Source organism: Aphidius gifuensis, linkage group LG6 (assembly GCF_014905175.1).
Source record: "Aphidius gifuensis isolate YNYX2018 linkage group LG6, ASM1490517v1, whole genome shotgun sequence".
In the NCBI taxonomy this organism is placed as follows: Eukaryota; Metazoa; Arthropoda; class Insecta; order Hymenoptera; family Braconidae; genus Aphidius; species Aphidius gifuensis.
Window position 1 is genome coordinate 7,930,181 of NC_057793.1, and position 15,285 is coordinate 7,945,465.

A 15,285-nucleotide genomic window follows, 5' to 3' on the forward strand; every position below is an offset into this window, starting at 1 on the left:
CAACTAGATGGAAAGAAATATATTTATTATTTTGTAATGCAATTGCAATGAAAAAAAAAAATAACAGGTGGTGAAAGACAAGTGTGTGTGTTGTTAAAATGAGTCATTCAGAAAGTCAAATTACCATGACAACGTTACAACAAATATCAATCGAGTAAATAAAAAAATGTTAGATATAAAAAACGACAATTAATTATAACCCACGAGTTAAAAATAAATGTAGTATTAATTATTAATTTAAATTAATAATGGCAGAAACTAGTGTTTTAACAAATTTTAAAAATTGGAATAGTAAAGATTTATCAACAGCTGAAAATGATAAATCGAAATATCTCAAAGTTCTTGATCCTGATGATCCATTGATGAAAAGATTTCAAGATGCACTTAAAGCTCATCTTGTACGAATTGATGAAAGACTTTCTGATGAAATATCAAAATTGGTATGTTAAAATGAATTAAATTGTGTCAAATAAAATAAATATAAATTTGAATTTTTTTAGCAAGCAGAAACTAAAGAAGCAACTAAAAAAAAAGATGAAAAATGTACAGAAATGTATGAAGCACAACGTGAAATATCACATCAACAAAATATCCTTGAAAAATATACAAAAAATTTAGAAGAAATTACAAATTTACATGAAAAATATGATAATAAAATAATTGAAGATAAAAAATTACGTAATAATATACGTAATGATATTGAAAATGATCGTAGTAATATGGAAAAATTAAAATATGAAATGAATAATTTATCATCACAGTGTAAACAATTTAATGAATTTGAAAATGAAATATCAAGTCATTTAATATTAGCTAAAAGAATGACATCAAAAGATGCAAGTGTACAAAGAGAATTAATACGTCAAAAACAAGAAGCTGATTATATATTATTAAAATTGCATGGACAAGTATGGAAAATTGAAAAAGAAATACAAGATTTTGAAAAACATATGGTTATTAAAAATGAAGAAAGATTAATTATTGGACAAACAATTGCTGATGCTGATGTTGATTTAGATGCTTTACAAAATGAAAGAAAAAATCTTTTAATTGTTTGGAATAAAGTTGTTAATAGTGTACATCAAAGAGATAAAATTAATGATCAATTAAATGGTGAAAAAATGTAATTATTAATTTTTTATTTTGATAATTGATAAATTTAGTAAACGTGAAAGTAAAATATTGCCTTGTTTATTTATCAATAGCCTTTCGTTTTTAATTTTTTCATAGAAATCCATAATTATATTGTTGTGTCTGTCTGTCTGTCGTAATTGTCTATATAATTAAATAATTTTTAAACAAATTTTTATCGTTAAAATAAATAAAATAAATGTGAAATAATATTTCAATTATTTATAATTTTTTTGTTGTTGTTTATAGAAAAATACAAGAAACATTTAGAACTCTTCAATCGAAAATTGAAAAAACAAAAAAAGATACTGTCAAAGAAATGGAAAATAATGAACGTTTAACATCAATACAATCGAAACTTGAAGAAGATATTAAATACAATGAAATTATAATTTTAGCTGATCGTGAAAAATCTGATGTTTTAGAATATAAAACACTTGAAATTGTAAAATTATCAGAAAATAATGAACAAGATTATGAAGAAATTTTATACGTAAGTAGAAAAAAACAAAAAAAATTATTTTAAATAAAAATGAATATTTTTAATAAACAGAATTATGAAAGATTAAAAAATGAAGAGAAAAATCTTGACAATGAATTTTATAAATTGAATAATCAAAAAAAAATATTGGAGAATGAGATATTGTTAAAAATGGAGGATAAAAATACAAATGATAAAACAGTAAAATATTTAAATAAAATATTGAATGATACAAGAGAAATGATGAACAATCTTGAGCTATCATTAATCCAAATGGAAAATCAATATGGAAAAAGTATTCTTGAATTGAAAAAGATAAAAAATTATGTGACAACTGAAAAGAGTGATTTGGAGGAACTTTGTCAGTCAAATATACTAAAAGAAAAAGAGCTGAATAAAATAAAAATTGAATTAGATAAATGTAATTTAATAATCGAAAAAAAACAAAAGAAAATTATTGATATGAATAAAAAAATTGAAGAGGTAAGTTAAATAATTTAAATAGTAAATTAATTTACAAGTTTTTTTGAATATTTAATTAATTTTAAAGATGAATAAAGATGATGGATATGTTGATATGAGTTCTTATGATATAAAAATATCTGGATATGAAAAAAACATTGAAGAAATTGAAAGAAAAAATCAGGAATCAAAGCAATTTTGGCTGAGACAAGAAGGTTTTATGGTAAATTTAAGTGAAGAAAGAAATAATCAACTTGAAGAGTTAAATATTTTAAGCAAACAAATAACAATAATGGAACAAAAAAATATAAAAATAGAATATTTAATTGTTAATGAAAAAAAAAATGATGATAAAATAAATAAAAAAATTGAAGATTTACATAAAAGATTATTACGTACAAATAAAATGATAAATAATAAAAATGAGCTACGTGAAAATTTAAAAGATAAAAATTATTTAACAAAAGATGAATATGAAAAAATATTAAAAAATGATGAAATTGAATTAATTAAATTAAAAAATACAATTAAAAATTTAATTGATGAAAAAAATTATTTAAATGAAAAGCTATATGAATCACATTGTAATTATTTATCATGGGAAAAAAAATTAAAAATAGCATGTGAAACATCAAAAACAATAAAAAATGAAAGAATAAGTGGTGGTGATGTTGCAATAATGAAATGTGAAATTCATAAAATGGAAATAAGATTATTACAGTTAAAAAAAGCACAAGAAAAAATGATAAGAGATATGGAATTTTGTGTTACAAGAAGAGAAACAATTATTAATATTGCAATTGCTAAAGAAATTAAAAATCCAAAAGAGATACATAATAAACGTGTTATGTTTAATAAAAGAATTGATGATCGTAAAAAAAAAATTAAACAAATAGCTAAGGTAAAAATTTAATATCATAAAATATTTAATAATAATAAATTATTATTTTTGATTTTAGGAAACTAAAAATATTGAAAATAAAATAGCTGAATTAGAGAATGAAAAATTTCATTTACAAGAAAATTTAAATGACAAAAAAATATCATTAGAATCATTTTCAAATTCAATTGTTGATATTGATAAAAAAATTTTTGAAAGTGAACTCATCAAAAGTCACGTAAATAATCTTTTCGAATTATATTATTTTTATATTTGTTGATTTTCTAATTAATGTATTGTTTTTTTCTAAATAGAAACTAGAATGTCTCGTAAGAAAACAAAGAAAAGTAAAGATGTTACAAAAAGTACGTGAAGGAAAATATAAAATGTTATTTAAATCAGAAACAATATTAAATGAAGAATTTGAAAAACAACAAAGAATTAAAAATGAACTTGTTGATATAATGGAACAAACAAAACAAGATTTTCCCCATCTAAATGATGACATAAGAAAAATTCAATTAACAATACAATCAATATAAAATAATAATTAATTATATATTTTCATTATAAAAAAAAAAAGTTATAATTCAAGATATATTGAAAATTATACTAACCATCTAATAACATGATAATTTTTTTTACCTACTCTAACTAATGTTGTATTATTTTTCAAAATATGAATACCAGGTGTAAGTACTTCACTTGGATTAATAATTTTCGAATGATTAATATAATATCCACCAGCTGCTAAAATTCTTTGTGCTTCTTTATCATTTTTAAAACATTTTATACGCATTGCAAGATCATAAGCAGTCATACCAGGTTCAATTGGTAAATCATAAATACTTGCACCTTCAAATACTGTAACCAATTCATCAGCAGATATTTTTGATAATGATTCCAATGAATTATCATAAAGTATAGCTGTTGCTTTTTCAGCAGCAGCAAGTCCTTCCTCTATAAATCATAAAAAAAAAACCAACAATTAAATAACTATATAAATTAAATAAAATTAAATAACATTACCTCCATGTACAAGTAGTGTAACTTGTTCAGCTAATTTACGTTGTGCATATCTTTTTTCTGGTTCTAAATTTTGTTTATTAATAATACTTTTAATTTCATCAAGTTTTAAAAATGTAAATAATTTTAAATAATTATCAACATCTGAATCTTTTGTTCTCATAAAAAATTGATAAAGACTAAAACTTGATGATTTATTTGATGATAACCATATTGCATTACCAAGTGATTTACCAAATTTTTTACCACCTTCAGATGTTATTAATGGTAATGTTAAACCATAAACATTATTACCAGTTGTTTTACTTATTAAATCATGACCAGATACAATATTACCCATTTGATCACCACCACCAATTTGAAAACGACAATTATATTTATTATATAAATGTAACCAATCATATGCTTGAAATATTTGATATGAAAATTCAGTAAAACTCATACCATTATCTGAATTTAATCTTGTTTGTACTGAACTTCTTCCAATCATTGTACCAAGACGAAATTTTTTACCAACATTACGTATAAAATCAATGATATTTATATTTTTATACCAGTCAATATTATTAACAACAATTGGCTGTTTTAATTTTTGATTATTATTATTATTTTGCCAAAAATTTAATTTATGATTATTAAATATATTTTCAATATTATTACGTATTGAATTTATATTATCATTTATTATCATATTATTTATTTCAGTACGTTCAGTTGTACGATCACTTGGATCACCAATTTGTCCAGTAGCACCACCAAGTAAAACAATAACTTGATGACCAGATCTTTGCCAGTGTAATAAATTCATCAATACCAATAAATTACCAACATGAAGACTATCAGCTGTTGGATCAAAACCAGCATATACACATTGTGGTGAATTATTTAATAATTTTTTTATTTCATGTCTAAAATTAATCATTCAAAATTTTTTGTTATTATTATTGTTTAATTTTATTTAGGGGTAATTAACTTACTCATGAGATGCTGGAAATATATCTTGAAACATTCCTCTATCATGTAGGTGGAGAATATTTTTTTGTGAGTAAAATCTTTCAGCATTTTTTAAATTCAATTTGTTGACAGTGAATAACCTCAAAATACGATTTGTTATCATTTTTGATATTTCTGTAATAGATAATTATTAATAATTAAATTTATCATTGGTAATTATTGTTTAGAGGATATTTATTCAAGTAAATTATTTATTGTTTAATTAAATTATCAATAATCAATTGTTTATTGATGAAACTTTTGAAGTTAACTCTTTTTTGTTTTATTTTTTTTTTTGGAATTTATAATTCATTTACTTACTTAATTGTATTGTTGATTTAAATTTTCTTGTTAATTATGATAATATGGCACTTTGTTTATTTATTTATTATTGTATAAATAAATATGATGAAATTTAATTTTGTCTTGTTTTGTTGAGTTGTTGATCAATGATCACACGTGTATGCGGCTTTTTTTTTTTTTTTTTTTCTGAATGTTTATATGTAGCGACACAAAAAAATTATCATAGACATAAGACAAATGACAATCATAGACAAATGACAATATATTATATTGGCGATAAGTATATCGTGTTTTTGTGTTATTGCTGTTGTGTCTTTGGTCTTATTCTAACAAAAAGTATGTACTATTACTTGCTTTATTTATTCAATCGAATTTGTAATTATTTATTGAAACAATTATGAAATTTTTAGAGTAAATTCGATGAAAATTTTTTTATTTTCTTAAAACAATTGACGAGTGTATCGGTGTGATTGTGTATTTGCATGTGTGACTGACGCCACTCATACACTTACACATCATTTGTGTATATTTATATATAAAAAAAAAATTATAAATTAATTTAATGAATGAAAATTACATTTAAAAATTTAATTACGAAAGAAAATTGTGTAAAAAAATATTTTATATTAATTGTTTTTGTATTTTTTTTAGGAATTTGTGTACAACTGAATGTTGATGCTGTCCTTTTTTGGTGTCATTGCTGTTGTGTCTTTGATCTTATTCTAACAAAAAGTATGTACTATTACTTGCTTTATTTATTCAATCGGATTTGTAATTATTTATTGAAATAATTATGAAATGTTAAGCGTGATCAACATACTCGTTGCTTCGGTTAACATACTCCTAGTCAACACATTTTTGGAGTAAAAAAAAAACAAAATAACTGACTCAATAGACGTATAACTTTACCAAAATGCTTCTGATTGTTTGTTTAAATTAATTTTTTATAAGCAACAAAAACACGTGATCTTTCTCGTTTATTAAAAACAAACAAAATATAAAATAAATATATTTTTTATATATTTATTCATTGAATGTGAGTCATGGATGAAATACCGTTTCATTCTGTTCACATATTTTACTATTTTTTATTTTATTTTTTTATGAATATATGTGCATTAATCAATTATTGTTCACATGCAATCAACGATGCAAATTAAAAGTTGGTCATTGTCTATTTTATATTTTTATTATTTCATTTTACTAATTTATATATGAAAATTTTGCCAGTAATGAATATTGCAACAATTGTGGGTATCACAATTTTATGCTTCATCACCAACAAATACTCATCAAACAGTCAAATATTATTTTACGCTTTTTCTCATCAAATTTTGTTTACTTAAAATAATTAGATATATTTATTTCAATTTACATATTATTTAAACAGAGTATTTTTTTATTTTTTTTATCAAAATAAATTATGAAGTTTTAGATTTTAATGCTTTAAAAAAATATTCAAGAACTCGTTTGATAGCAGAAAAAGATAATTTAAGTAATTTCCAACCAGGTAAAAATAGCTAGAATAAACAAATATATATCAAACAATTCAATTTTGTAAAAGGGTAATTGCACCATTGTGTCTTATGACATGTTCAATCCACCAGATTGCTTCTTCAAGTGCTGATTGTGGACGATCCATCATGAGCTCTCGCAATTTAACTATGTTATCGCAATAGCTAAAAAAATATAAATACAAAAATCAACAACACCATTGATTATGTTAGTTAAATTACATGTCAGTTCAAGAAAAGCATAGTTAATTTACCTTTTGTTAGACACCATCTCAATGATTGCATTTTTAATTTTTTCTTTGTCAATATTATTGACATCCAAAGCTCTAGCAGCACCTCTGTTCATTAAAATATTAAGATTATACCATTGATCTGAAAAAAATGGACAGCCTAAAATTGGTAGTCCATTTGAAATTGCTTCCTCAGTACTCTGTGCTCCTCCTTGATACACAAACAACTTGATATTTGGATGAGCTGATAAATAAAATTAAAAATTAAAATATTTAATAATTATTTATCTATATTAAATATATATATTTTTTAAGCTTCAATTATGTTGATTTGTATATTAATGCTTTTATATTTAAATTTTAATAGGTAAGCAAAGAAGAATTATCATTAAATACATCATCAACAAAATGCCTTTTTGTTATTATAATGGAGATATGGCTGCTAAATTTACACCAACATCAGTCATTCAAAAATTGATACATAAACAGAAAAATGAGTCAATGACAGGATTTATACAGTTAATACATTGTGTAACACCTAGCTATTATCATTATCATTTTGGTTATGCTGATACATTTACTGTACAATTATCGAATAACCAAGAAGAAGGTCTTTTTCGTATAACTTTTTTTGGAAAAGATGCTTGGGAATGGTCGAAAAAATTAAACATTAATATGGTGATTATTATTGAATTATTATTATTATTATAATAATTATTATTATTATTATTATTATTATCATATTATTTTTTTTTTATTAAGGTCATAACAATTGATGGAGGCGTCATACTTTATCCAGAAATAAATAAATCAAGTAAAAAAACACCAGAAGTTATATTTACTGAAAATTCTAAAATTAATATTATAAACAAAGAGTTTTTTAAAGAACCAAATGAACACGGTCAAAATGGGTTTTTTTGGAATTTATAATTTATTTACTTACTTAATTGTATTGTTGATTTAAATTTTCTTGTTAATTATGATAATATGGCACTTTGTTTATTTATTTATAAGATAAATTCAAATGAAACATACTTAATATTATCTAAAATATGACAATAAAATTAAATAGAAAAAAATTAAATAAACGACAAATTGAATTATTTAAATTAATTTAATTGTTTTTTTTTTTTTTAATTTAAAGATTAACCATGCACATTATCATATAAAATTAAGCCATTTTTTGATTTAATTAATAATTATTAATTATACTTAAAATCCAATCTTTGTAAAAAAAAACTCTTGTATATATTATTGAATTTTTTAGAAAGGCATTATAGACAGATGTGACGCCGACAATTTTTCCATCTTCAATCAAAGGACTTCCTCCATCACCCTTAAAATAATAATATTAATAACATTAATTTATTTTTATTTTTATACATTTTTTTATATTATATAATAATTATTTTATTTATTTATAGTTTTATTTTTTATTTATTGAACAAACCTGTGAAACACCAGCAAGAGAATCCAATGCTGTTGCACAATTTTGTACATCAAAAAAAATTGGATAACCATGATAAATAATACCACAATTACTTTGACTTTTAATAATCATTTGAAGAACTTGAAGAAATCTTGAGCATGCATAACTTGTTGAAGTTGAATAACCCCATCCAGCAATAAATACAGAACGTGATAAATCAAAATCATTTGATGGTAATAAAATATTTTTACGTTTCATTGAATATTCAATTCTATTTTCCAACTATTTAAATAAATAATTAATTGACAAAAAAATAAATAAAAATATAAAAATTAGAAAAATAAATAAAGCTAATTAATGTTAATAATTTTAGAAAAAAATACCTTTAAAATTGCTGTAAAATTAAATGAGAAAAAAAAAAACATTAAATATATTTGAAAATGTAATTTTTATATTTTAAACTTTTATACCTATGTCGTTGATCCAAAAGAACTTTTCATCGTAGAATGGATGAAAAATGACTAATTTTACGTTGTAATAAATACTCCCATCTAGATAAATTAAATAAATTGAGTATATTCAAAAAATTGTACAGAAAACATTGATAATTTGGCGAAAATATTTCTTTGGATTTTTGAATGATGAAAAATTTACCTGTTTCACCAAATCTATCATTGGTACCAGTAAGAATTTTTAAATTAGCTGGTATAACAAGTGGTGATGTATTTAAAATAACACAACTTGCACTTGTCATTACATGAAAATGACTGATAATTGTGCAGCTACAAACATGATGTGCAGCATGTTGCAGCGAAACAAGATAAGGAAATTCTTCAATCTCAGCTGTTCTACCACCAATTAATTTACCGGGCAATTTGCTCGTACAAACTGTAAAAATTTTAATAAAATTATAAATTAATAATAGCTATTCTCCTGTGTATATAATTTTTAATAATTTGATATATTTTTTTACTGGCAATTGAGGCAAATAAATATAATGTCTTCAACATTTTCATGATTTAAATATACTAGTTATATAATTTTTTTTTAATTTCAAAATATCATTTGAATACTTTATTTGGCTTCTATATCTCAAGCACTATCATCAAACAAATATTAAATTAAAGTTTTTTACAAAACAAATATACCAATGGAACTTTTTGATAATTTTTTTTTTTTATATTTAACTCGTCATTATAAATATTCAATGTTTATTTTAAAACAGATAAAAAAACTTCATCTTTATATATTTTTTCTAGCAAATATTCTATTTGCCGAGTTAAATTATAACAAGTAGTATATTTCGCATTGCCAATATATCAAGTACAATTATAAAAAATTATTGTAAAAAAAAATTATAAATTAAATTATGACGATAATAATAAAACAAATAATATTTTTAATTTTTTTAAACTGTGAGTAAATTTAATTATTAAAAATTTATTATTTGAATAAATAAGTATATAAATTAATTATTTTAATAGTTGTAAATGGAAAATTATCAAGTAGAATAGTTAATGGTGAGATGGCTTTGATTGAAAATCATCCTCATCAAGTATCGATCCGTTATCCAACGATAGATCATCATCTTTGCGGAGGAACTATAATTCACAAAAATTTAATAATAACAACATCAAGCTGTGTATCATCAGACACAAAAATATTTTATTCAAACATAAAAATATTAATTGGTACAAGTGATGGATTGGATCTTCATGCCAGTCGTATTTACGAAGTCAGTTCAATTATTTATCATGAAAATTATGATCCTCGTCAATTTTTTAAAAATGATATATCATTGCTCAAAGTGAGTATTTAATTTATATATTTTTAATTTACATTTTTATTATTAATTTATTTTTGGTTTACAGTTGACTAAAAATATTGAATATTCACGATTAATTTATCCGGCTTTCTTGCCATCACAGGATCAAAGAAAAATTATTTTTTGGGTCACAGGTTGGGGAATAGATCAAGAGGTCAATCATCCAGATGGAATTTATAATAGTTGTCGTTATCTTAAAAAACTTGAACTTAAATGGATGACACGTGGAAGATGTCAAGCGTATTATCATCAACTTCATGAACATCAAATGTGTTCAATAGGAAAATCAATAACTTCATATATAACTGAGGTAAAATAATATTTATATATTTTTTATTTTTCAATTGTAAATTGTTTTTCATTTAAAAATTTACAGGGAGATGCTGGAAGTCCAGTTGAATCGTATCGTAAAATTGTTGGAATTATTTCGTTAATTTCAATTAATAAAAATGAACCATTTATTTATACAAGGTATAATTTTTTATTTAAAATAGTAGAATAATTTAATTTTATTAATTGTTTTTTACAGAGTCATTCCGTATGTTGATTGGACCTTGGAAATAATAAATAAATATCCATAAAAAAAATAGCTTGAAAATAAATACTGAGTGATGATTTTTTTAAAATTTAATTTTCAAATTTTAATTGAATTTTGTATCTGAAATAATATCATTAAATAAATATTTAAAAACAAGATATTTAGTCAATAAATATATGGAATTTTTTTAATATTTTTTTTGAATTATAATAGATATTTTTTTTAAAAGATTTGTAATTTTTATCACGTGTCTTTTTATCAACAGTATATTAAAGATTAAATCGTTGATTTTTTTATTCTTTGTAAATGATTTTTTTTTAATTTTATTTAAACAGTTTTACATTAATTATAACTAAATTAATTTTACAGGTTAAATTATTGGTAATATTGGTATCGTAATTGAAGATCATAGCTCATTTTGAATTAATAAATCTTTGAATCCAATCTTTGTATGAATAAATTTTTGTAAAAATTAAATTTCCAGAATTAATTGGTACAGATACAGATATAATTCCAACAATATATTGTCCAAAAATTATTGGATTACCGCTATCACCCTGAAAAATTTTTATAAAATAATACTAGCTGTATTTTTCTATGAAATGTAATAATAATAATATTTTATTTACCAAAGAAACGCCTGAATTTTTCATCACTGCAGAAGCGCAGCTTTGAACATTGATATAAAATAAAAGATTTGAAGAAAATTCATGACAATAAGACATACTTTCCATTTGGATGGTAATTTTATTGAGAAAATTTGAGTCACCCCAGCCGATAGTTTGTAGATTTTTTGTAAAACGAAGAAAGGTATTGGGTATTGAAATTTTGTGTTTATTTATAAATGGTGTTATTGGTGTTACAAGCTGTGAAAAAAATATGATTGAATGGAGATAAAATGAAAAAATAAACGGTTAAACTTACTTTAAGCAGAGCTAAATCATTTATCCATGCATCATGAGGATCATAATTTTTATGTGCTATAAGGTATCTGATTGAATATAATAAGCCATTACCATGATGTGCTAGATTGTTATTTGTACCAATGAGTACCTGAAGATTTGATTGATATATCAATGGTACTGTATCAATCACAACACAACTTGCTGATGTTATTATTGTGTCGAGTGATATTATACTTCCTCCACATTGATGTACTCCTTTCCATTGCAATGACACAACATATGGATGTTCACCTATTTCAACTCGTGTTCCACCGTATAATTTACTTGGAACATTACCATCGCAAACTATAATAATTTATTTAAAAAAAAAAAACAATGATAACAAATAAAAATACTGCTAATAATTTTAGTAATTGGAAATTGGATTTTATAAAACTTACTTGATATACAAATGATCCATATTATTGTTATCGAAATCATCATTGTTCTATGAATACTTTTCGGAATAATTATGAGGATTTTTTTTTAATTTCTGGTCTTTATATTGGATGGTTCTTTTTTTGAGGTATGTATCTAGTAAAAATCAAATTGACAATGTTTACTGATAAAAAAAAATAGAACAGCTAAAAAATTTATTGGTTTTTATAGACATTTATTTTTATTTATATCATCAAAACGATTCAAAATGGCTGAATAAACAAATAAAATAGAATTATTAAAAAATTTATTTGTTTCTATATATCTATATGATCTGAACGATTTTAAAATTTGACTGAAAAGTTATTTACATTTTAAAATAAATAGAAGCTGCTGTTGGATTTGAAGAAAAAAAATATTCTATCTGTATGTCGTGAATTGTTTTATCTTTTAAAATTTATCACTTGAAAAATAGTTGGAATTTTAAATTTCATAGTTTCTTTATTTAATTAATAACAATATTATAATTATTCAAAATACAAAAAAAAAAAAATATTCAAGTGTCAATAACGAAAATGATATTGTCATAAAATACAAAAAAAAAAAATTATTTTATTTGAATTTTTTAATCAGCAACTAAAGGTTTTGACTGTTGAAATATTCATAAATTATTTTGAATATTATGAGATTAATTTTGATGTATCATTATGTATTTAAAAAAAAACAAAAAATGTTTAATGATATTATCGATTAACGAATGATTTATATTTTTTGTTTAAATAAATTAAATGATCATTGATATTCTCAAATAAATAATCGAAATAAAAATACAAACATAATTACAAAGAAAAAAAAATGAAGCAATAAAAATAAAGATGTTAAAGTTGATCACAAAAATTATTTACTTTATAAAGAAAATGATGAAACATTTTATCTATGATATTTTATTTGCATAGTTTGAAATTTATACACTCAAATTAATTTTTTTTTTCACGAATTGATTGACGTTAATATTCTTGTTGGATAAAATACATAAAGTTCCTATATATCGAACGAAAAAAATTTAAAATACATCGAAATATTTATTACTGTGGAAATGTCTTTTTTTAAAAGAAAAGTTGAATATAATATTCGACTAATAAATATCAGTCATAGATTGAATCCAACGTCTGTATCCATAAGTTTTTGTAAAAATTATGTTCCCAGGATTCAATGGATCAAACACAGATATAACTCCAACAATAAAATGTTCTTGAATCAGTGGATTTCCGCTGTCACCCTGGAAAAAAAAAATAAAATTATAACGATGGCATTGTCAATTTTCAAATTTTCAATTTTCAATTTGAAATCTTACAAAAACAATTTTTGTTCCGGGTTTTTCTGGAACGGCACAGCCTCTAGAATTTCTAAAAAATCGAACAGCGACAAACATCTTACTACAATCACGAATAGCCTTAGATCTCATAAATAATTGATGTAATTGATATGTCCCTCCCCAGCCAACTGTAGACATTCGACGTAAAGGAATAGTTTTCGGAAGAATTTTTAAAAGTCTCAGTTCACCAGAAAATGGAGGTATTGGAGTTTCAAGCTGCAAAAAAAAAAATGTACAGTAATATAAAACGATAAATACAGAAAAAAATCTGGCCATTTGGATTTGTAAAAAATAATAAAATCTTACTTTCAGCAGAGCCAGGTCATGAATCCATGAAGCGCGTGGATTATAATGGTTATGTGCTATAATCAATCTGACTTCATGAAGAACACCATTACCTTGACGTACCAAATTGTTATCTGTACCAATGAGTACCTGGAGATTTGATTGATATATCAATGGTACTGTATCAATCACAACACAACTTGCTGATGTTATTATTGTGTCGAGTGATATTATACTTCCTCCACAATGATGGACACCTTTCCATTGCAACGAAACAACATATGGATATCTAGCTATTTCAACCTGCGTTCCACCCTTTAATTTACTTGGAATATTTCCATTGCAAACTGTAATAATTTATTTAAAATAAAAAGAAAATACTACTAATAATTTTAGTAATTTTAAATAGAATTTTATAAAACTTACTCGATATACAAATGATCCATATTATTGTTATCAGAATCATCATTGTTTCATGGATATCTCTTGAAATAATAATGAGTATTTTTCTTTAATTTTCTGTTCTTTTATATTAAAATGTTCTGAGATTAGATAAAATCAAATTACGAATGTTTGTCGAGCATAATTAGGCATACATTACTGATAGAAAAAAAAATAAAAAAACGATCAAATAATTAATTCTTTTTCATATAAATCATATAATCTAAAAGATTTTAATATTTTAACATGGCTGAAAAATCATCATATTATTATGAATTACATTATGAATTTACATTACAAAATAAATACAATTGTCATTTGCTATGAAAAAAAAAAAATTCTATGTATATTAATTCGTATAAATCGTTTTATCTTTTAACCATGTAATTTATATGTTGAATTTATTTGTCGAAAAAATAAAAAATTTTATTCATCATTATATACAGTTGTATATCATCCAGATAATATGAATATTTGTTCTTCTATCATGGCGGAATAGACACTAACTTTATTTGAATTTACAAAATAAATAGAGGTGCTATATCCGATGTATAAAAATGAAAAAATTTAATTTATATTATAAAACGTAGATACCAACTGATTTATATCGATAAATTTATTCCTCAAAAGGAAATTCAAACTCATAAAATAGTCGAAAAATATTTTCCAATTTTGTGGGATTAATTTTGATGTATCATTAATTTTTTTAAACATAGAAAAGAAAACAATTTGAAATTCCGGCTCTTATTTTTAGAAGTTGACAACGAAAATTAATTACTAAAAAATGAAAATAATAAAATATTTTATTAGTAAGTCGATACATTGAAATTAGCTTTTTTATAACTGTATAATTTTCAAATGAAACAAAATATATTTTATAACTGTGAGAAATTATTTTTAATGGAAATTTTGATATAATATTTGACTAATAAAGTCGAGTCATAGCTTCGATCCAATGTCTGTATCCATAAATTTTAGTAAAAAGTATGCCTTCAGGATTCCTCGGATCAAACACAGATACAACTCCAACAATAGCATTGAACTGAATTA

General features: G+C 22.7%; 6 protein-coding genes across 6 annotated transcripts; 3 read left to right on the plus strand and 3 right to left on the minus strand.

The window, feature by feature from the left end:
• The first annotated feature begins 76 nt into the window (after positions 1-76).
• On the plus strand, positions 77-3,496 carry LOC122859303 (coiled-coil domain-containing protein 40). Its single transcript, XM_044162762.1, has 7 exons — positions 77-440; positions 501-1,123; positions 1,381-1,624; positions 1,685-2,095; positions 2,163-2,975; positions 3,034-3,192; positions 3,269-3,496. Exons 1-7 carry the CDS (start codon positions 249-251, stop codon positions 3,494-3,496), a joined length of 2,670 nt encoding a protein of 889 aa, XP_044018697.1. The 5' UTR covers positions 77-248.
• On the minus strand, positions 3,494-5,107 carry LOC122859302 (tyrosine--tRNA ligase, mitochondrial). The gene is made up of 3 exons (XM_044162761.1): positions 4,958-5,107; positions 3,984-4,888; positions 3,494-3,914 (listed from the first exon to the last, which is right to left on the minus strand). Exons 1-3 carry the CDS (start codon positions 5,095-5,097, stop codon positions 3,562-3,564), a joined length of 1,398 nt encoding a protein of 465 aa, XP_044018696.1. The 5' UTR covers positions 5,098-5,107; the 3' UTR covers positions 3,494-3,561.
• A 479-nt stretch (positions 5,108-5,586) lies between these two features.
• LOC122859305 lies at positions 5,587-7,998 on the plus strand. Its single transcript, XM_044162763.1, has 3 exons — positions 5,587-5,612; positions 7,388-7,698; positions 7,783-7,998. The coding sequence occupies exons 2-3, from the start codon at positions 7,429-7,431 to the stop codon at positions 7,948-7,950; spliced, it is 438 nt and encodes a 145-aa protein (XP_044018698.1). The 5' UTR covers positions 5,587-5,612; positions 7,388-7,428; the 3' UTR covers positions 7,951-7,998.
• A 214-nt stretch (positions 7,999-8,212) lies between these two features.
• LOC122859752 (chymotrypsin-1-like) lies at positions 8,213-9,459 on the minus strand. The gene is made up of 6 exons (XM_044163435.1): positions 9,423-9,459; positions 9,104-9,337; positions 8,920-9,000; positions 8,833-8,843; positions 8,471-8,731; positions 8,213-8,356 (listed from the first exon to the last, which is right to left on the minus strand). The coding sequence occupies exons 1-6, from the start codon at positions 9,457-9,459 to the stop codon at positions 8,213-8,215; spliced, it is 768 nt and encodes a 255-aa protein (XP_044019370.1).
• A 515-nt stretch (positions 9,460-9,974) lies between these two features.
• Positions 9,975-10,838, plus strand: LOC122859753. The gene is made up of 4 exons (XM_044163436.1): positions 9,975-10,184; positions 10,321-10,584; positions 10,651-10,681; positions 10,804-10,838. The coding sequence occupies exons 1-4, from the start codon at positions 9,975-9,977 to the stop codon at positions 10,836-10,838; spliced, it is 540 nt and encodes a 179-aa protein (XP_044019371.1).
• A 387-nt stretch (positions 10,839-11,225) lies between these two features.
• On the minus strand, positions 11,226-12,200 carry LOC122859754 (trypsin zeta-like). The gene is made up of 3 exons (XM_044163437.1): positions 12,158-12,200; positions 11,737-12,062; positions 11,226-11,369 (listed from the first exon to the last, which is right to left on the minus strand). The coding sequence occupies exons 1-3, from the start codon at positions 12,198-12,200 to the stop codon at positions 11,226-11,228; spliced, it is 513 nt and encodes a 170-aa protein (XP_044019372.1).
• Positions 12,201-15,285: the final 3,085 nt, after the last annotated feature.

Coding starts and splice junctions, on each gene's coding strand:
- LOC122859302 (XM_044162761.1), bottom strand. CDS start 5,097: ATGATAACAAATCGTATTTTGAGGTTATTCACTGTCAACAAATTGAAT. Junction 4,889..4,957: donor ATATTTCCAGCATCTCATGA/GTAAGTTAATTA, acceptor GATTAATTTTAG/ACATGAAATAAAAAAATTAT. Junction 3,915..3,983: donor TACACTACTTGTACATGGAG/GTAATGTTATTT, acceptor TATGATTTATAG/AGGAAGGACTTGCTGCTGCT.
- LOC122859754 (XM_044163437.1), bottom strand. CDS start 12,200: ATGATGATTTCGATAACAATAATATGGATCATTTGTATATCAA. Junction 12,063..12,157: donor ATGGATCATTTGTATATCAA/GTAAGTTTTATA, acceptor AAATTATTATAG/TTTGCGATGGTAATGTTCCA. Junction 11,370..11,736: donor ATGATTTAGCTCTGCTTAAA/GTAAGTTTAACC, acceptor AAAATTTTTCAG/GGTGATAGCGGTAATCCAAT.
- LOC122859752 (XM_044163435.1), bottom strand. CDS start 9,459: ATGTTGAAGACATTATATTTATTTGCCTCAATTGCCA. Junction 9,338..9,422: donor TTTATTTGCCTCAATTGCCA/GTAAAAAAATAT, acceptor AAATTTTTACAG/TTTGTACGAGCAAATTGCCC. Junction 9,001..9,103: donor TGATAGATTTGGTGAAACAG/GTAAATTTTTCA, acceptor TAATTTATCTAG/ATGGGAGTATTTATTACAAC.
- LOC122859305 (XM_044162763.1), top strand. CDS start 7,429: ATGCCTTTTTGTTATTATAATGGAGATATGGCTGCTAAATTTACACCA. Junction 7,699..7,782: donor AAAAATTAAACATTAATATG/GTGATTATTATT, acceptor TTTTTTATTAAG/GTCATAACAATTGATGGAGG.
- LOC122859753 (XM_044163436.1), top strand. CDS start 9,975: ATGGCTTTGATTGAAAATCATCCTCATCAAGTATCGATCCGTTATCCA. Junction 10,185..10,320: donor ATGCCAGTCGTATTTACGAA/GTCAGTTCAATT, acceptor TTTGGTTTACAG/TTGACTAAAAATATTGAATA. Junction 10,585..10,650: donor TAACTTCATATATAACTGAG/GTAAAATAATAT, acceptor AAAAATTTACAG/GGAGATGCTGGAAGTCCAGT.
- LOC122859303 (XM_044162762.1), top strand. CDS start 249: ATGGCAGAAACTAGTGTTTTAACAAATTTTAAAAATTGGAATAGTAAA. Junction 2,096..2,162: donor TGAATAAAAAAATTGAAGAG/GTAAGTTAAATA, acceptor TTAATTTTAAAG/ATGAATAAAGATGATGGATA. Junction 3,193..3,268: donor GTGAACTCATCAAAAGTCAC/GTAAATAATCTT, acceptor TTTTCTAAATAG/AAACTAGAATGTCTCGTAAG.